This window comes from Aythya marila (assembly GCF_965140915.1).
Source record: "Aythya marila genome assembly, chromosome: 1".
Lineage (NCBI taxonomy): Eukaryota > Metazoa > Chordata > Aves > Anseriformes > Anatidae > Aythya > Aythya marila.
The window spans coordinates 21,200,709-21,221,611 of record NC_139042.1 but is presented as its reverse complement, the minus strand read 5'-3'; the positions used below and the strand labels follow the sequence as shown (position 1 = coordinate 21,221,611).

The following is a 20,903-nucleotide window of genomic DNA, read 5'->3' as shown; positions in this document are numbered from 1 at the left end:
GTCCCACACGGAGCAGATCTCCACGCTGCAGCTCCTTTATGCTGAATGTTTTGCCCATGACAGTAATTGGCGAGCAATCTCCTTGTCCTTATCTCAGCCCTTGAGCCCTTTTCCAATATATTTTCTCTTCCTCTTCTTTTGAGGGGGAAGGAGAGAGGGGCTGTGGTGGGGTTCTGCTGCCCATTGGTGTGCAACCACCTCCCTGTGGCAGCCATCTGAAGAACATGAAACACACAAAAGAAAATTCTTCTTGCCCAAATGCAGAAGTAAGATCCACGCCATAATGGAAATCAGAAGCAGTTTAGGCTGCTGCTTGACACCAACCTAAGAAAAAGTCTTAGGAAGTATGCTAAATTGGGGAGGAAAACCAAACACCAGAAGGAAGAAAATAGAAGGGAGCAGAGGGACAGGCTGCTGGCGAAAATCAGCAGCGGGCTAATAACTTCAGAAAAGCAAAGGAAATTCTGCAAGGGTTGGTGACTGCATCCAATTTAAGGGTGAAAAGCAAAAGGTGCAGGCAACTCAAGTCAGAGAAAGGTAACTGATAAGGGACTAGGAAGTTTTTACTAGAAGATTTACTAGAGAAACAAAACATTAGCAGCAGAATTACTCTGAAAAATGAATGAAGAATGAATCAGTTGGCTGGCACTGCAAGGCATCACAGCTTCTATGAAAACTGGAGGAAAGCTAGCGAGGTGAGCTCTGCCACATCCCTCAGCACACGCTGTGGGACGCCTGCTGCACTCACAGACACTTGGGACGGACAGCCCAGGATTATTGCTTTAGGGTAGGTTCGCCAGATTCCCAACCCTCATTTCCTTCCCTTCCCCTGCATCACATTGTCGTGAGCGAGCGCTGAGCGGGACGGCAGCTGTGTGTCCCTCCGAGGCACTCAGCAGCACACTCACACCACACAGAGGACACCAAGCTGCAAAACCTCTGAGGAGCAGCTGCCCTCAGCCCTAATCCCCAGAGTACTTTGCATGTGGCCTTCTCCCGAGGAGTGCAGTGCACAAGTCCCTCCTGCTCCAGCTAATCAGATAAGAACTTCTTTATTTATCCACGACATTAAGGATTAATCTCCACAGAGACTACTATATTTAGCTAAGAGTCTTAAAGGCTACTTGTTTTCTTACAGCACCGAAAAAAAAAGCCCAGCCCGGCACAAACATCTGAGGCTGCTTCCCCCACGTACGAGCACGCACCTGCGTCACCCGGACAAGAACTCACGGCTCCAGAGAGATGTGAAGATATCGGATAGTGCATCAGCAATCACTGCCCCCAGCTACAGAAGGCAAATACAAAATTCCTTCTCCCTGTTCTGCACTTAACATTTTTCTTTCCAGTGTTCCCCTTCTTTCTATTCCCCTCTTGAAAGAAAGATGATGTTTGATTGGAAACCTACAGCAAGTCCTTCTAAGTCCCCACACTTCCTTTAAAGTCCTCATTGAGCAACCTGCCCAAAGCTCTCCTCGTTCTTTTGTGGCTGATGCCAGGGCCTGAGGGCTTCCAGCAGGGATCATCATTTCTTTCCATCCCCGTACATCGCCAAGCACATTGATAACGCTTCAGTACCTGAACACAAAGCTGCATCAAGATGCTGCTGAAGCTCCTTGTACACGTGTGTGTGTGTGCACATCCCTAAGTACTGGTAGCAGAAACCCCTCAAACTTGCTCAGAATTAACCAGGCAGCCTGGCTGCCCTCCAGAGGGCAATAAACTTTCCCCAGAGTTGACCCCACCAGGTTGGAGCTGTTTGTGTAGTTTTCATAGGAATCTTTGCATGGCTCTCAGCCACAAGACTGGCACTGAATTTCCATTATCATCAGGTTTATACCCCCTTCAGTGTACATTGATCTTTTAAAGTAACAACACATTTGCTGCATTCTTTAGATGTGTTGTGTCAAGTGGAAGGGAACGCCTCTTTCATCTTAAAAACAATGCCCAGCACATGATGAGGCAGCACCTGAAAAATACATCCCCAAAACAGATTTTCCAACAAGGACTCTCTTCCTTCCCTTCCGAATCAATTCGCACACCGCAAACTTGGATCAGATTTGAGCTTGTTCTGAAACTGCATGCACCTCTCTTACAATAAAGATCTTCTCCACTCAGTTCATCTTGGTTCTGAGAAATCTGAAATACCAACAATCCAACTGGTCTGTCAGGTTAGCTGCAGGGAAATACTCTTTAACATTCAAAATATTATTTAATAGTTAATATCCAAAAAGAGCCATAAAAGCTGTAGAGAACAGTGTGCTGAGTGATGCCAATCATCAGTCCAACTGATGAACGAGTATTTACCGTGTTTAAATAATGGTATCAGCTGGCTTTACTAAAACAGCCTTTGAACCAGAGTTGCAAGTCCATATATTCAGTTTGTATTTAGAATTGGTGTCTCTGCTCTCAATTACCTGAATTAAGTTCAAATCAGAGAAAAAACTGTGCACTAGAAGGACGGAATTTTCAGTTCTGAGTAAAAATGAATTCATTTTTCCGGGGAACAACTAAGTTTAAAATGCACAAATAAATCTGTTTAACGTGCAGCTAGGCTACTAGGTTACTCAATAGTTCTATGCGAGTTCTTCCCATCATGATGGAAAAGCTTATCCTGTTACCATGTGAGGTTTTAACTCGATTAAAAAATTTAATTACAAATGCTCTGTAGTAGGCAAACATGGCCTTGCATTTTACAGTAGTGTGCTTGGTATCATTAATCTACAAAGACTCTTCCTTATAAAAATGGTGGGGGGAAAGGGGCCTATTAATACCATTGATACGTTCTGCCCTGTTCTCTCTCAGAGCCAAGGTGCTGCTTAATGTTTCCCTAAAAAAATTAACCTATCTGTAGGGAAATTAATACCTGTATACACCAGCCGAGAACTGTAACTCGGAGTTTGAATCCAGGTTGAAAAAAAAAAAAAAGAAAAAAAAAGTGAATTAGGAAAAAACATTAGTTAGGCACAGCAGTGCCTTAATGAAGTCTGTGTTTGCAGACTCTGGCCTATGTCCCAATAAAACTGTGGCTCCTGGGATCACAGACAGCATTTAGAAGTGTTCTATTTTCATTTTCTGTTATTCAACAAAAGGGATAATGATTAATAATAAAATCTTAGTAATCTAAGGAAAGAAAGACAGGCTCAAAAGTGAGATTTTATTCATATCTGTTACTTATTCACAACCCAAAGTATGATAAAACTGATAAAAACAGCCTAGAATGTTAGTTTACATCACTAAATTCACATTTTTATTAATTAATACTGAAAGGAAAATGACAACATAGCAGGTTCAGAAAAACAGGTTGGCTACTAAGACTGAAAAATCTACACCACCTTACCCGGTCACAACTGGTTGCTTGTTTAACGTTTATTATTTAAAAACAACAAATTACAAAATTTCAGATACACCCAGCCTCTGTGCTCATAAAATAAATCTTCTGTCATATCAAATTTCAGGAGAATGGAAAGAATTTTCTGCTGATACATTTCAACGCGTAGTAAAAGAATACTGAGTGCTCTCCCCACCTGTGCAGCAGCGTAACACTGCAGTCTGAGCCGCGCCTCGATCCGACTCATCTGGAGAACCATTTTGCAAGCCACCATGCAAGTGCGTCGTTATGATCAGGACGAACCATCCCTCGTGCATTAATGAAACCATCATCAAGCTACGGCCTCTGTGGACAGGCAGACCTCAGACTCCAGTGCACAAAATAAAGCAAAAAGTCAGCTTTGTATTTAAGGCAAAGACGAGAACGGATCTAGCAAACTGAGATGAGTACATTCAGCTGCCACTGATTAACAGGAACTGTAGTTGCAGATTGCATTATGCAGAGATTGGTTGTACTTTATAAGATAAATCTTTAACACCAACATTGAGGCAGCACGTTGCCACCCTACCAGATAAACGACCACCACAAATTGAAAAAAATATATGCAGGTTAAACAGCAATGAAATAGCCAGCAGCTCGCATGCAAACATCATGTTAGGCTGTTACATTCTCAGGACTAAAAACTGAGAATTGTGTAAACAGAGGTTAGATAATCATCTTCCATTTCATTTTGTTTTCATTTCATATACTTCTTTTCTTTGTAATTTTTAAGAACAGACAGGGCCTTGCAGAACAAAGATGTTTTACCAAATGTTTAGACCTGGAATTACGCTGACTTCTGTAACAAAGATTAAAATTAATCTGTTAATGAAAGAACTTTCTCCTCTTATTAATACATTTTAAAAGCCTCATTAGGCAAAGCAGCAGCCCTACTCCCAGTCCAAATGAAAAAATAACATTTTAATACTGCATTGTACTGAGAAAAAAAAACAAAAACAAAAAAAAACAATTACTTTTAAAGAAAACAGCTGAAGCAGACTATGTCAGCAACTGTTCCAAGGGAAAGAGAAAAAGAATGCACACACAGACAGCACAGTACCTAAACAGCCATTAAAACTGCTTTATCTGCCAATAACTGTTACATAAATGCGATGTACTAGGAAAGAAATACATTCAAATTAATGGTAGTTTTGAGTAAATGTGCTACAGGAAACCAAAAACAATCTGTCATGACTATACATACACAAATCAACCAACAAAACTTATTTACAAATATTTGTACCTACAAGCATAAGGACCGAGTTTAATACTTGTGAAATGTATCTGATTGCTAGATGTAGACTGGCAGAGCTCCATTCTTCAGCAATAACAGCACAACATTTCTACACTGCAACCACCACGTGGCTTCACTCAGGTCTATCCTGAAATTTTTGTGTCCAGTTGATCTGTATCATAGAACTGAAAAGCTGTCCAGGTGTTTTAACCCTCTTTTGTAATACCAACACACATTCACTACCCACCGGAGGCTTCCCAGCATTCTACCCAACAAGCAGACAGCAACCTAGGGCTATTACTGTTACAAATTTGTCCAGTTTGCTCATAATGTGTTAATTTTGGATCACGTGGAGTCATTTTTCAAAGCACACGTTTCATCATCTGCTACATTTTTAATATTAAAAAAGGTTGAGTTATATAAAATTAAATCCGTATGCAAAATACTAAGCTCAGATGTGCTTAAAAATAGACTAAGTAGGTATTTAGTTACTGTCTGCTGCATTTTAACATGGGCATAATTAGCATCTAATAAAGAGCTAAAAGTTGTGTGTTTATGGAACTCAGCACTTCACCCAGTCATACGGTTAACTGGCCTCAAAGACTAACAAGCAGACCAATTCACAAGTACCCAAGTTGTTTACATAATTAAAAGAGTAAGATGCAAAGTCAAAAAAATATATTTTATCCCTTAAGATCAGGAAAGTAAGATAAAATGCTGGTTCTGTAACAGTGCAACAACTGCAGCGTATTTTGCACGCAGCACATGATTTGCTACATTTAGTGGCACTTAAGTATTATGCGGTAAATACTGAAAGTAAGACAAGTTTCTGATCTGCATAAGCATAATCACATTATTACCAGAGTTGCTAAGCTACAGCATTCTGAATAATACCAACTCAATTTTAGCACTTCAATCACTAGCCTTAATACATGTCAACATCCTGCTTTACGTCGTGCTAAGAAAGCAACCACTGAAGCCAAGTATTTCACGAACTTGCCAGTGCGCTTAGAGCAGGTTCAATCTGACCAATCGTTCTCATCAAATTCTGAATCGTCGTCAGAATCGCTGTATTCCACGGCGATGCGTCTTGAAAGGATGGTTGCCACATCATTGCCCACGGGCTCTCGCTTTGCTTCTTGCTCGCGTTGTTCTTGCACCTTTTTCAGCTGAATTCCTGTGGAGACAAATATGACGAATTTAAGCTTTCAGACTTTTCATTTCACATCATTATTGATGAGTTTTGTATTCTAGCAGTATGTTCAGGAAGAAAAACAAAAGAACTGTTGAATTAGAGGGTTTTCCCAAGCAAAGAAGAGACAAAAGACCAAAAACAAGGCAGACTGGGATCCATTCTCAGAGCCTAAGTGCTTCTAGACTTCAAAAATTGCGAACAGTATGTTAAAATTAAATATTCAAGACTGAATGTCCTTTATATCCAGTACATATCCTTTTGATCTGAAGAGGACACTTTTCACAAGTGTTTGGAAATACCATTAAGAAGTACAGCTCTGTAGCATAACCCACCAACTGGGGAACAGCCATTAGTCATGGATTAAAAATCATGAGGCTGAAAGCTGGTGTTGGATAACTCAGTTCTGAACAGATCCATGTGCTTCTAACAGAAGTTCTACCTGATAAACATAAATACCATTTTTGTTTTATTACATCCACACAAATATGAGAAGGTTTTTAACCAAGCTGAAGATCTTGGAAAATTAGGTTTTAGAAACGGATCAAAGTTGACAAATGTCAGAATGTGTGTGGGGTACCTGTTGTGGTTAACTCACTCTCTTGACGAAATTCAGCCTAACTAAGAACAGAAACCTTGAATTCAGATCACTGGAAAATAGTGAAAATTTTTGAAAAAAAAAAAAAAAAGAAAAAAAAGAAATAGCTAAGACTCACCCATCCGGATGGCAGCAAGAAGATCACTTCGTGCATCACTTATTGGCGGCTGTGCAGCGTCATGGCGCTTCGCCTCAGCAGCGGGAGGAGCATGCATGGGGGAGGAAGAGAGGGATGAAGCTGCAGCAGGAGGGCCTGGAGGGGGGGGAGGTGGGCCAGGAGGAGGAGGAGCAGTGACAACAAGCCCACTAGGAGGAGGAGGATGAGTAGCTGCGTATGTAGAGCCCGTCACCAGTCCGGAATGGGAAGGTGGCCCAGGAAGCTGAAGGGGACTCACAAACGCGGTTTGTGCTGAAGGGATCATTGGGGGGGGAGGAGGAGGGGGAGGCCCCGTAGGATTGTAATAATCCACGACCTGAGCTGGAACCATCCTGTATCAAACAAAATAAAAATCTTGAATGCATCAGAAGTTAGGATTTACAGAATCATCACCCCTTAAACTGCTCGCACCTAGCCTTACCTCAAACCAAAAATTTGAAAGGAATTTCAACTGGTGCGTTAAATATGTAAATGACCACAGGCACGTAAATTATCAAATCTTGACAATATCAAAATTTAAAGCAGAAGTAGTAGTAAAGGGCAGCCTCCTTTCAGAAGTCCACAAAAAAATTAGAATTATCTTATTACTGCTGCCTAGCTATCTATACAGCTATGTTTGTTACTCAACGTCTGCTCCATAAAAATATTACGTACAGTGTCTATGATTAACAAGGGACCAAGAAAACTGCATACTGTGCATACCACTTCCATAAAACACAACCTTGGAACAAATATTAAGAGAAAATAAGAGATGGGCATGGAGGGAAATGGAAAGTAGGAATGGCAACATTTACCCGAGAGTCTATCATGCATCTCATGTGCTTCTTTAGTCAAGTTTATCAATATAAGTATCATTCAATTAAATTGGTAAATTTAATTGATAATTTAAAGAAGCAGGGAAGAGAACAGGGAAGAGCTAAGGTATTTGTTAAAATGTCATTAACAAAGTTAAACAGAAAAAATGGGGAATTAGTATAAGTGTTATAAAGTAGGTAAAGAACTAGATACGGGAGATGAAGTAAAGTCAATGACATTCAGCAACAGATGTCAATGTCTGACAGCAGTGACACACCACCAGTGGTCATGTACCTGGGGACTAACCACAAGTATTTTTGCTAAAACTGGAAATAACAGAGAGAAAATGCAGGTTGGAGCAGTCACTCATAGCATAACTGAGTCATCTACAGCATGATATTGTCATTAATCAGGCAAATGCTATTCCGGGATGCATCAAGTGAGGTTGAAAAAGCTTGGCTGGCTTAGCTCAAACTGACACAGACGAGAACAAATACAACTTTACTGGGGTTGTGACCTGAAACTGTAAGTTACTTGAGCAAAAGGACAAAAGAAAAAATAGGTACAGACATGTTAGAAAATAGATGGTTTCTTGCCATCAGAGAACCAGTACCCTGGAGCAAGCCTTTCTTCAAAATGTTTTCAGGCTAAATATTTACGAAGGAGTTTGATAAATGCATAAACAGAATTACAAAGACGTCTGTGGCAGTAGGGAACTTGATTCTGTGTCTGAAGGGATCCCTGCCAGTTCTAGCATAAGCTCCTTTAAAAATCATTTCAGTGATGCAGCATAAAAATGGTCACATTAATCACATTCAGCAGTACCTTTTCCTATACTTTTCCTGGAGTTTAAAATATCCTAATTATGTTGTAACTACTTTTTACTACAAAGGAAAATTATGCCCTTTTTAAATTATACTAGGGACCTCTAACGTGTTACAAATATATTGATTTCACCACATTCAATATACAGCTAATTATTTCTGCTTTCACCCTTTCCTGACTCAATTTCAACTCATATATAAAAATTGTATCAAACTGGTTCTGTTCTCCTCAACGAAAGGTGCTCGATATTGAAGTACTTTTTTTTTTTTTTTTTTGTGCATGCCATTTGGTGTTGATGGTTATGAAAAACATGCATCCCTCTAGCTTTGTCAAGAATTCACTGGAGTAAATCAGGAGTTTTACCCATATTCTGCTGGTACCACAGGTACTGAGCTATGCTGGCCATCTGAAGGCTGGGGTGGAGGTGGAGGTGGTTGCTGAGGTCTGTTTAAAGTAGCATGTCGGGCTGTGGTAGAAGGTGGTCTGTATTCATGCTCATGGCTTTGGGATACTCCCATGTACTGTGGACCATCTCCTGTTCCATATGAAGGCATTGCTATCTGCTGATGGAGGGAATGATTCGGAGTGGCAGGATAAGAATAATCTGTAACATCAGATGCATGGGACCTAAAATTAAAGTAAATGGATGTAGAAGAACAGATTATGTAAGTGTAATGGCATTATCTGAACAGCTCACAAGAAAACCTAAAAATATAATCAGAATTATTTTTTCTTGCAGCAGGACTCCCTGATTGTCAAGCACCATTCCCATCTAAGTCCGTTGGAAAGCACAAGAACAAATGCAACGAAAAATCATGGTTCAGCTTAACAGGACTTGAAAATAAATTTAGTCTGACAAGTCAGCATAAAAGGACTAAATCTCTAAATATTTCAGCACACTAACCGCATGCACAATGCTCCCTTATAGGGGAAGACTTTAAAAGTGCAAGAAAAGAAGTTATCGAGGTATTACAATTGTTTAGTAGCCACGATGAAGCACGTTGTTTTGGTCGATGACTTTGACAGTCCATTGTTTGAAGTAATGATGCTTATCAGGTTGGCTTCACATTAACAGCAGCAGCAGAAAAAGGAAAGCAATATTGCAAGCACTCACAATTATGCAGAAGAATATACTTTACCAAAGCAGAGACAACTGATTTCAAAAGTTAGAAAATGCTTTTGGTTTGCACAAATGATTTTGTTGCAAAGGCTTAGAGAAACTGGGAAACGTAAATATTAGTTGAGCAGAGAGTTCATAAAGATACAAAGTCTAGGATGCTCTGTCAAATAAGCCCAAGAGAGGGAGCAAAAGGATCTCTTCGTCCCATTACTGCACAGAGCTGTATTGTATTAGTAACAAGCAATCGTGCAGCCTGGCTTTTAGTGAACAGAGTAAACTGATGCACTTATCTGTAAGACTGGAAGCAAGGTAAGCAACAAAAAGCCAGGGCTTTGAGTAAAACAAAATGACAAACCCTTTGGGCATTTTGTCCTCTTTCATGCTTCCTGCCTGCTCCATTTTCTTTGCGTCACTCATGAACTCAATGCCCATTTTCCTTCTCTCCCACTCTTCTTTTCTTGTTCTTACTTTTCTCACATTAATTTGCTGGTTTCTGTTTGGATTCAGCTTGTGTTTCTCTCTCTAAAGTACAATAAGTATAACAAATACATTGTAAATTGCCACAGTCTGGACACTTGGACATCAACCTTTAACATGCACGTTTTACAGTCAGCAAACTAGGAGAAATAAGCCTTTTTTAACATTAAAAAACAACACAGGTAAATACAAATAAGGTTCTAAAGAAGTGTTACACACTGCTCACGCAGTAGCTGTCAGCATGAACACCTCTCTGAAATCAGTATTTCTGTATGCATCATGCCTTCCAGAGCTTAGTTCCCACAACTGAGACTATCCCAACATACAACAGGAAACCTTCTCTCCACGTTGGTACTAGTCACAAAACCTTTCATGCCCATGAAATAGATTTCAGGATTTAACCACTGATACTTGATTCACTGAAACTTAAAGTTCTTCACTTTATAAGCCCTTGAAGTTTTATAATATGCACCAATATCCAACCATACCATGAAATTTATACCCAACATGATCTTTAGAACTGTTGCTGTTAAAATCCTACAGATGGCAACTATTAGGGGTATCTGCAAATAGTCAAATACACTTTGACATTGCTGGGAGATTAGAAAAACAAATAACTCCAATGCACCTATTTAAACTCGGGAACCCCGGAAGCAAAGTGTTAAGCCCAAAAAGAGCCTTGAAACGAGTGAAAGGCAGAGCTCAGAGATAATAAAAATCCACATCTTGCATTTCACAGGGGAACATCAATGTCATCTTATCAGATCAACCTATGGAAAACACAGTCTTAATGAAATACCACAGACCAACAACCAGGAGACAACATTTTGCATTAGAAACTTCAAAAAAAAAAAAAGATGGTTACATGATTTTAGAGAGAGTGGAATCTGAACACATTGAAACAGCAGAAGAAATTGTCTTTTCAATATTTGTTTTGGTTGGAATATTATTTGTCTTCACAAAGATGGAAACATGAGGTTTACAGAGATCTAAGAAGGTTTGTTTTTGTTTGGGTTTTTATATTCTTTAGCTCAGCTGGACAGCAGATTTAAGGTATTAGTGCATAGTTTTGCAGTTGCAGCTGTTTCCTCATCCTAGCATTCAACAATTTAAACATAAATTGCCCAAGTTTTCCACTAGGTTCGGTTCATTCCTAACACTGCTGCTAGCAATTAACCTTGACAAACAGAGAAATAAAATGAGAGAATCCTTTAGTGAGAGCAGCTCAGTGAACAAACTCAGACTTCTGTACACGCCAGAAGGTAACTCCCACCGAGCTCAAAGGGAAACTCGCACAATGCAGATGAATTCTGCTGCTTCTCTCTAAGCAGAGATTTTTCTTCAGAGAAATATCACAAGCAGCAATGTTGCATCTGATTTTGCAGTTTGTCTTATAGACACACAGAACATGGATAAAGCTGAGCAGCCTATTCCCCTGTTAAAGCTTATTATTAAAGGTAAGAGTGTGCCTGATTGGGCTGATCACAGAAAAATATTCATTAAGCTATCAGCAGCGTAACCTGTGACAAGTAGCCATGAAGAAAGAGGCATTGACGTTATCTGGTTGAAGCCAATTTAAATGCTTTTGCAACTACAGCTAGTCAAGATCGAATATAAAACGTAAAGCAAACACTTATTTCATTCCAGTGCACAGCAAATTATGACAACAAAATGCTCATCTGATGCTGAGGAAGAAAAAAAATCATTAGTTACAGAGTTTATGTTAGTTATGCTTTAAAATAATTCTTGAGAAGAGCTTTAAGAAGCAGAATGTACATTTTGTCTCTTCTAACTACTCCCAGCCTGTAAAAACACCTAAATCTACTCAGTGCTTCTGAACATACAACTGTGGCATAACAAGCAGCTTTGTTGTAAACAGACCTAGTATCTGGGGACAGGGATCCCTCGGAAGATGCTCCATGGTACACACTTTGAGACAACCTGTTGTCAGGTCTAAGCTCTTTGTCATACGCCATCATATTCCACTCCTGGCGTCTGTTTCTGGCTTTTCTAACCTTTTTCACCTCACGGGTGGTGCCATCTATACGCTTTTGCTCCTGATGTTCAAACAAAAGAAATAAAGCATGCAAAGAGAGAAAAAAAGGAAAGGAAAAAAGCAGGTTAAAATGCAGTTAGAGCGCATGAAAATAAGACCAGATTTACAGATGAAGCCAAGTCTTCATAAAATGACTGAAAACGAGATTATCTCCTTAAACTATGAACCTCGTTACTAGTAAGACTGCTCTGCTTTGCCCTTCTTCTGTAGGATGCACATGCCAGTGTGATGCTGACCTACTGTTTTTCTCAGTATAGACAGGAATGTGACTTGTTTTAAAAGCCAGAGGTTTAACTTCTTCTGACATCATATGACAACTGTTTATTTAGACTGTCCTGAAGCACCTACAATTTCCTTCTGCAAGTAACTCATGTTACGTATGCTCAGGGATATTTTTGTTATTTGTTAGGGTCACAAACACCTGAGGCCCTGCATAAGTAAAGAAAAAGTAGAAACACGTTCTTCTGTCACATGCTAAGATTCTACAGGAAATGATTTCATTTTATTTTAACATGCCTTCCCTTCATGCATCTGGTAAACTACCAAAATTTCTCCTAGTTTTTCCTCATCCTTGTTTCTGATTATCATAAATAAAAATGAATTGCAGTTATCCTCTCTGTAATGTGTCAGTAAGATTCAGGCCAGTGGTATACTACAGCTTGATAGCTTCATGACAAATCAGTCAGTTTAGTTTTTGGACTTTTTCTGTATCATTTCAAGCCCAGTCATCGTCAGTGGTCATCTATCAGCTCTCCTAACAGCAGGACTCAGTGGTTTCACACCTCTGCAATGTCCCCTTCACCTACCTCTATGCTTCTCAGTTTGAATATAAGATCATACTGGTGCTTCAGCTGGAAAATAAGGAAGTTGGAACAATCCAAACAGGAACATATTTATGTGCTACTTCTTCTCTCAACATTAAAAAAAGAAACAACCCAGTGCCATTGTAAACCAGCTCTAGATCCCACATCTTAAAATACTAGTTCATAAATAGGTTAAAGATTCTTCATCTATTTCTAATTTGGCATTAACCTTTCAGGTGCTAAAAGAAGATTTTTATGAAATCATTATGTTGGTATTTTGATAATGCACTCATACTCAATTTCATTTAGACAGGAGTTCAGAAAAACACTGATATGAAAGCGTACGCTGAGTCTCTACCTCCAAAGTAAGGGACGATGGCTGGAAAGCCAAACAGTCCCACAAAAAAAAAAAAAAAAAAAAAAAAAAAAGGAAAAATGATAGCTCACAGATGCACACTGATACTTCTCCAGCTGTCAAACAGCACCAATTAAAAGATTCTGAAATAGTTTATTTGGCATTATGCAATTAATAAATTACCAAATAAATGCTTGTCATTGTTTTGGATCTCTGGATTTTTTGTGCATGTCTATGTCCTGGGCCTGTTGATCCATGTTTGCTAGCATTAAGAATGACAGAAAAAAAAACTTCTAAAGTTCAACATCTAAATGTTCCTGACAACACTTGCTCCTTCCTATACCCTGGAGGGAGTAGATTTTTTACCTAATTAATATCAGTAAAGATCAGTACCTCAGTTGTTGGTTTTTTTGTTTGTTTGTTTGTTTATATACCTATTAACTCTTTTTCCTTCCCAAACTTTTTAGCATCAATCCATTATTTATTCAGGTTACACATCATCATCTTCTCCTTTAATACCATTTCTTCATATTGAAATTTCCCAATACAGGAATCAGAGCACAAGGGAGGCAGAATCAGTCATGCTTTATTTTAAATATATGAAGTTTTTTCTAATCCCCATGTCTGAATATATGCTTACAGAATGCTTTACATCTAGCTTTTTCATTTGATCACTGCAAAATTTAATTTGCAATCTTTTATCCTGGTTCATTTATTTAGAATTTGTTACCAATTCATAACACTGGAGAAGTAAAAGCAAGCCTCTAGGTTAATTGAAAACTTCCTTTAGTTATTTCTCCTCACAGAATAGTAGCTCCATCTTCTGAGGGTCACTACTATGCATTTCTTTTAAGTTTCTGATATAAGTATCAGCCTTTTCAACCATCTACAATGGTCCTTGGAAGAGAATCGTTTTGATACAAATCAGGAATGCTTACATGACTGCTTACACATGATTACCCTTTTTAAAAAAGGATCAAACTTTTAAGAGATCACTATGTATGTATTTACCTTTTTCATATAAATGTGTGCATAAGTAAATAAATACTTAGTCTTGTAAATACGGAATAGTTTAATTTTACTGGCTCATACTTCAGTTGGATAGGTTGTTCCAAACATAGGTACGCTAATGAATGAATATGCTGGAACCCTTTTTACTCAAACAGTAGTAGACCCTACTTGTATTGATTTTTAGAGTACTGTATAAAGACAATTATTTTCATTAAAACATTTAATTTCTTCCCAAATGGTGGGGCAGGCCAATTATTTGCAGCAGACAAAACCATATACACCTCTAGTAGAGCAGCTTTCTGTTGTTCCAGGAAAAGGAATCTGTATGTTCTTATATTTTGGACTAGAACAATGGTGACAGCTCTAGTTTTAACACACAGAGCAAAGACAGAGTTCTAGGGGAGCTGAAGCCTTTAAAAGAACTATAATTAGAAACATTTTTTTTTTTAGGAAAGTTAAGCATTGTTAAGAGTTACTCCCTTTTAATTGAATGTAGTAGAAGCTTTGGTAGACAAGTGGATGCTGCAGGTTAAACCAGAAAGCAGGTACAAGATTTATCTGTTGGCAGGAAGTGATTTCAGCCACACAACAAGTGTATTAGTGCCCTCAAAGTAACTTTAAGTTTCATATTTGCATCAAGTGTTAGCAAATGGTATTTCAAGCATTGTTATAAAGAAGAAACACTGTTAACTAAAAGGAGCTTCATCAAGTATTTTCATTACTTTCAAAACAAAAAAAGAATGGAAGCATGAGCCCAGTGTATTTTCCTGACTTCAGAAATTTAGAGGATCCTACCAAACTCAAGTCATCAAGAATTTTTAAATTGCAAGCATATAAACCCTCAAATTTAAAGATTTTTAATTATTTAAATAACTAATCACTCCTTGTGAAAATATGGGGAACAATAAAAAGCAAGGTAGAACAACTCACCTTTAGTTAACCAGCAATTAATAACTGGTCTGCAGACATTCGGTTCTGAATATTACTGCTAGCTACAAGTCAAAACTAACCTCATTGAACTCCTATACACTGACCTACTGAAAGCTTGGAAGTTAAAAAATGGGCAGTATACCACAGATTTTCAACTTAAAAAGAATTAATCACAGTTTCCTTTGGAGAAAACATTTATATGAAAGAGTCAAAGCAAAGAAAGTCTGTTAGAATTCTCCACAGTTAAAAAAGAAATGTGATATTTCAAGGCAGGAAAATGAAATGCCTCATAAACCTGCCACAGTAACTCAAGCATTTAAGACAAATTACCACAATAATATTGGAAAACAAATCCTCTGGTGCGATGCCTGTTCTTCACTGACCCCACGAAAAGTTGAGGCTAAAAACCAGCTATATTTGGTCATCTGAAAAGGACAGCATTTGGATGCTTAGTTTATAATATCCTAACCTATACATATCTATTTCTTTTGCACACAGTTTATCAACAGCTTTTACATTTTGTGCTTCTGTAAAATGCACATTGTTTGCGGAAGTGTCAGTTCATAGATTCAAAACATAACTTTAGCCGCAAAATGTCAGCAGATACCCCTGGATTCATTCCCACTCACTGCTATTGTAGGGCCAAGAGCAAAAGAAAAGGCCAGTCTTAATCAACCTGTGAAACTGATACTGTCTGAGGGACATCTCACCCAAACCCTGCAGCTCCACAAAGGTTCAGATAATGATATGCTTATTTGCACACCAACTTTTGGAAAGCTGGTTTCTACCTGTTAAAGTCACACCTATTTATGCAGATCTAAATCTGTGTGTTGCTTTCTTCTTAGCTGTCTTGTTATACGTGTAAAAAAAATCCAAACAGCACTTCAGGTAGAACTTATAGCCATATATCACAAAAACACCTTGATAATCCTGTAACTGAACACATTTTGCATCCTGTTTGAGACTGTGATACAGCAATTAAAATCTACCAAAAATATACCATGGGTGGAAGTAAGTGAGATGTATTACGTAAAGTAGTCTGGAAGCAAGTCTCTAAAGGGTTCTGTAAAAATGTCTCTAAAGCTATCAAAGTGTTTTCAAATGAAATTAGTTAAAGCTTAAAAAACACTATTGTAATTTTCCCCTTTTTAGTTTCAAATCAGAATGAAAAATTTAGCAGTTAATAGTTTCTTTTTATCCCTTTCTCTAGTGACAAGCTCTAAATTTGAAGGGGAAAAAAGGCTGGGAGGAAAAAAAAGAAATCAAAGATTCAAATTACCCCTATGTATTTTTTTCTACATAGAAATACTGAATTAAATTTAAAGACAACTGAACTGGAAAACAGAAGCTGCTGTAATTGTTTCCCATCTTTCTATCAACTCTACAGCTTATCATGCTAAGGATAGAGTAGGATTATAACCCTGCATATACAGTTGTTTACAATTATACACACAACCAAGTGAAAATTTTCCAATACTACACTTCAGACAGTATCTCGCACTGAAAATGTTTTCTTAGCTTTTTTAACTATATTTAATACCTTAATCCTGAGATACCTGTCAAAACAGTAAACATTTTTTGACTCATTCTCCTAACAGGAAGATCTGTTTTGTTTTTGTTTTTTTTTCCCAAAACTTTTAGAATCACAAATTGACCAACTGTTTTAGTTAAAGCAAGTCTTCATCTACAATGTCTGTGTGCGTATATATATGTCCTGAAAACTAAGTAACTTCTTTCTATTTCCTCTGAACAGTCTTTCCACCTTGTTTGGACTCCTCTCAATTCAAATCCCTTATCTCTCACTGAACCCATCTAGAAGGGCACCTGCTGCTGGATAAGATAGGCAGTCATTGCTTCAAACTTCCCTTCTTCACTTTTTTTTTTTTTTTTTTTAGAATTATCTTCAAAAGTCTTATTATGGTTCTCAGATTTGATCAAAAAATTGACAGCAAGGAAGCTGCAGCAGTAGCAACTTCTTCATTCAAAACTAAAAACCATTAAAAGAAGAAATCTTGATTGCTTCAAACTGCACATTTTGGATCAAACTGCTGAAAAGAGTCCAGGACTGAAGACATCTGTCTATGAAAAAGCTTTTTTGTTGTTTTCAAATTTTTCGGAAGTGAACAACATTATGAGTGAGTCTTCTCTTGTTGCTAAACCAGAGATTTTTGCTGAGTATTAACATCTTGCTAACTTGTTATGCACAGAAAAGTGAAGAGTCACTATAATGGAATTAAAAATGAATATGCACTTCTGAATAAGCCCATGTTTTGCTAGAGCAGTTGCTGCTGCTGGATAAAGAACTAAGAAAAATAAAACTGTAATTCTAATTCCTTCCCCCCAGCACCAAAATCACAGGGTCTTTTTTTGTGAAGCACAACAGGGCTACTTCACTGAGTATTAATAAGCAGATACTGGCAAAGGATTAAAGGAAGTATGTTGGAAGATAACTATAGTTCTCCTAGCATTCAATTTGCCAACTTAAAACAGACATGAGCTATAAAAACTGAACCAACTCAGAGTCCACAGCCACGTATTACAGTGGAACAGTCTTTCCACACACACAAACTATGCCCTATCAACTTTTATGCCTGGACAAGTGTACACAGAATTTTAATACGTGTTTTTTCTGTTTTGTTTCTGCTTTTACCTTTTGTCTCCTCTTTTCTTTTCGCTTATCTTCCGTATCTTGTAACATTTTTTCTTTCCAAAGATCGAAAAAATAGGAAGGATCGGTATAGAACTTCAACCCATCTTTCTTATCATCCCTGAAAATACAGTAGAATAAAAGCTAAGAAAATATCAAGCAGCATTTTTAAACTAGCAAAACTTACCTTCAAAGATCATCCAAACTGATTTTTTTTTTCATCATAAAAATGACAGCATGCCAAGTGCACGAAGTGCCACTCTTTGTAATTACAGCTTGCAATTAGCTTAATTCATGCCAAGAATTTCAAGGAAAAGGGCTGGAATGAACAGCGTTTCAGGAGGCATGCTCCCAGGCAGGAGCTGACTGCTGGAGCGAACTACCCTGGCGCTACAAGAATATCCGTGCCAAAACAGGATGCACAGGGGACAGAGGAGCACATGTTATGAATGGAAATCAACTGACTCAAAAGAAACAGAAAAGAGGAATTTGGCTCAAAATCCAGACAGGCTTTCGGATCCAAATTTAGGAACAAGGTAAGCCTGAGTACCTTCACCCTTATGACAGGAAGCACTTATTTTCGCTACTCTGAATTTGGAAAAGGGCTAGGAAAGGGGTGACAACTGAAGTTCTGCCACAGTTCTACCAAACTGTTCCAGGAGGATTTGAGACAGAGCTGATTTGGGCTTGGTAGCTCCAAACGGCAGCAGAAGCCATGGTCACACAGACTAAGAGGTCACAGAAAGGGTTTGCTATCAAATCCTAATTTGAGGTGGCCTGGAAATACGGAAACTTCTGACATCCTACATGCTTGAGAAGGAATAGGTGTGTGTGTGTGTGGGGGGGGGGGGGGTCAACATGACGGAGCAACTGGCACGGCTTGAACAACATGTAACAGTGATGCCAGTCTAGCTTCCTAAACTGGTGCACTGCAGAGTCTGTAAACTCTGGCTGAGGCAAATAAAAATAATTTAAATTCAGTAGGTGTAAGACTTACTAAGAAATAAAAGTCAAGTAAGTTTCACTAACACATCCCTAATATAAAAGGAATAACACAATAAAGCTCACTGACAGTATCATCCAGATACATATTGGACCATAACTGTACCAAACACTTGATGGATAAACAACTCACTGGGTGACTGTAAATAACAGAACAATTGTCCACAGCAGTGGAAAAAACTGTACTTCAGCTGTAAGTCTAACAATTTTACCTCCCAAGCAAAAGCTGTAAAAAAAAAATAAAATAAAAAAAATACACTGCAAGTGTTCTACAACATTCCTAAAAAAAATCCAGTAAGTTAACTGCAGACTGAGTAGCTGCTTTATTACAGATAAACTCACCAATCTGGTGATCCAGTACTTTTCAAATGTTAAAGGACACAGTAAAAGCATGGTGCCTACAACCCTTCAGACAGATGATACTGACTTCATGAGCAGCTATAAACTTAAAGGAAACGGGAAGTGAAATAAATCCTGCTTGCTGATTTCTTCACTAGTCTGTAAACAGGAGAAAGGTAGAGATGGTGCACATGCACATATGTCTATGTTGGGAGGCAAGAGAAAGCAAAAGCTGAAAATCCTGATTTCTAGATAAATAAACCAAAGAAATCATTGTTCATTGTATTATTATTTTCTTTTTACTTTTTAAGTGATGAATGGCACTTGCTCTCTGATCCCATGATGCCATGTAACACTGCTATGCTGAAATATGATGATTTTTGTCAGGTACAGCCTATGACTTTCAGTGTGGTAACAGCAATTTTTTGTTTTCATGAACATGGAAGTCCTCAACAACATATCTCAATAACCAACAAAGATTTTCTCTTTGGCTGTCATTGTTCTCTATATAAAAAGCAGAAGAATGGAAGCACTGAATGTTTGCATACCTATAAGGCGAAAGAATATTCAGAGGAGGCGGTTTGTCACTCTGATTATAAATATCAGCCACTGGGTTAGGAATGCTGTTCTTTGAAACTACCTGCTGATCTTGAATTGTTGAACTTTTGAAAGCTTTTTTCATGTTGATATCCTGTAAAGATACTGTTACAAACAGAAATACATTTATCATGTCTGAAATTAGGTGAAAATTAATTTTAAATACCCATAAAAATAATAATAATATAATAATAATAGCTATTTAAAATATCTGTAGCAAACTGCAGAAGGAAAACAAAGTTTTGTTTTTACTTTCAAGGATAATCATGATATTTAAGTACAAGGGCACATAAGAATTGTCATCCCTCTTGGTCCAGAATTTCACTTAAAATAACAGGAACACAAACTGTTTGTCTTGGAAGTCGTGACAGGAATCCTGTCACATGCAGCTGCGCAATTATTTCCCCTTTTAACAAGTTTAACCTGGGTTTCTAGTAGTAGAAAGACTGGCTTCAACCATGGAACAAAGTTTGATGTTCTTCTTTCACAGCATGTTTTATAGTTACATCTGGTATCCATCCATATTCAATCCCGTTCTATGGTTACTGAATTACGGCCTCTGCAATTCCTGTGAGAGAGCTCCGTATCTTTTACGATCTTTCAATTCCCAATCTTTCCATATAATTGATCATCCTTCAATCTAAAGTCTTCTTCATCTCTCTACAGAGAGGAATAGATATCTTCTTCATACAGACCAATAATATACTTTTATTCCATCTTTTCTGGCACACAATTCTGGGGAAAATAATACTAGCCTTTTCCTTGATTTGTTGAATGAAAGATATAAGTTGCTGTCACTTTTGGATAGACTTTCATTCTTACTATGTATTTCTTTCTTTCTCTTTTCTTACTATATATTTCTTGTTCTTTCATTCTTACTACATATTTCATTTACTAGATATTTCCCTGAGATGGGATGTCCAACACCAGAAAGATCCAGATAATGCCAATCATGATTTAACAGCGATAGTACGCTCTCCGTGTTATCTTCTATTCTTAGGCAACCCAAAATACTGATGGATTGGTGGTGTGTTTTTGTTTTGACTACAGTCAAACAGAGAACTGAAGTGTTCACTGGCTTGCCTACAATGACACTAACCATTTCTTGAATGGATTGTATATAATACATACAAGCATATGTATGTATATATAGCTTATTAACATAAAAGATGATTAGCATTAAATATAAACTGATGGCAGTTTCATGTAAAATCCGATTACAATCTCAGTCCATTCACTAGTTTCCCCTTCCAACAGACTTTTAATAACTTCAAACTCTGGAAACTAATGAGAAGATGCTACAGAAAGTAAACAAAGGTGCTCAAACAAGAAAAAAAAAAAACAACACCTCCAACAAGGACAGTGTTCCCAAAAATCATGTACTTGAAAGTCATGAAA

At 37.9% G+C, this 20,903-nt stretch overlaps 1 protein-coding gene across 2 annotated transcripts in view; it reads right to left on the bottom strand.

Moving 5' to 3' along the window:
* Positions 1-3,176: 3,176 nt before the first annotated feature.
* WASF3 (WASP family member 3) overlaps positions 3,177-20,903 on the bottom strand; it is a 64,712-nt gene continuing 46,985 nt past the window's right edge. Inside the window, exons 6-11 of one of the 2 annotated variants that reach the window (XM_082752478.1) lie at positions 19,457-19,610; positions 17,571-17,688; positions 11,647-11,822; positions 8,532-8,795; positions 6,510-6,880; positions 3,177-5,778 (exon numbers count right to left, since the gene is read on the bottom strand). In XM_082752478.1, the coding sequence (XP_082608604.1) occupies positions 5,621-5,778; positions 6,510-6,880; positions 8,532-8,795; positions 11,647-11,822; positions 17,571-17,688; positions 19,457-19,610 (1,241 nt within the window). In that variant the 3' untranslated portion in view covers positions 3,177-5,620. Of the gene's footprint in view, positions 5,779-6,509; positions 6,881-8,531; positions 8,796-9,643; positions 9,811-11,646; positions 11,823-17,570; positions 17,689-19,456; positions 19,611-20,903 lie in introns of both variants that reach the window. The other variant, XM_082752477.1, reaches the window with a different exon arrangement.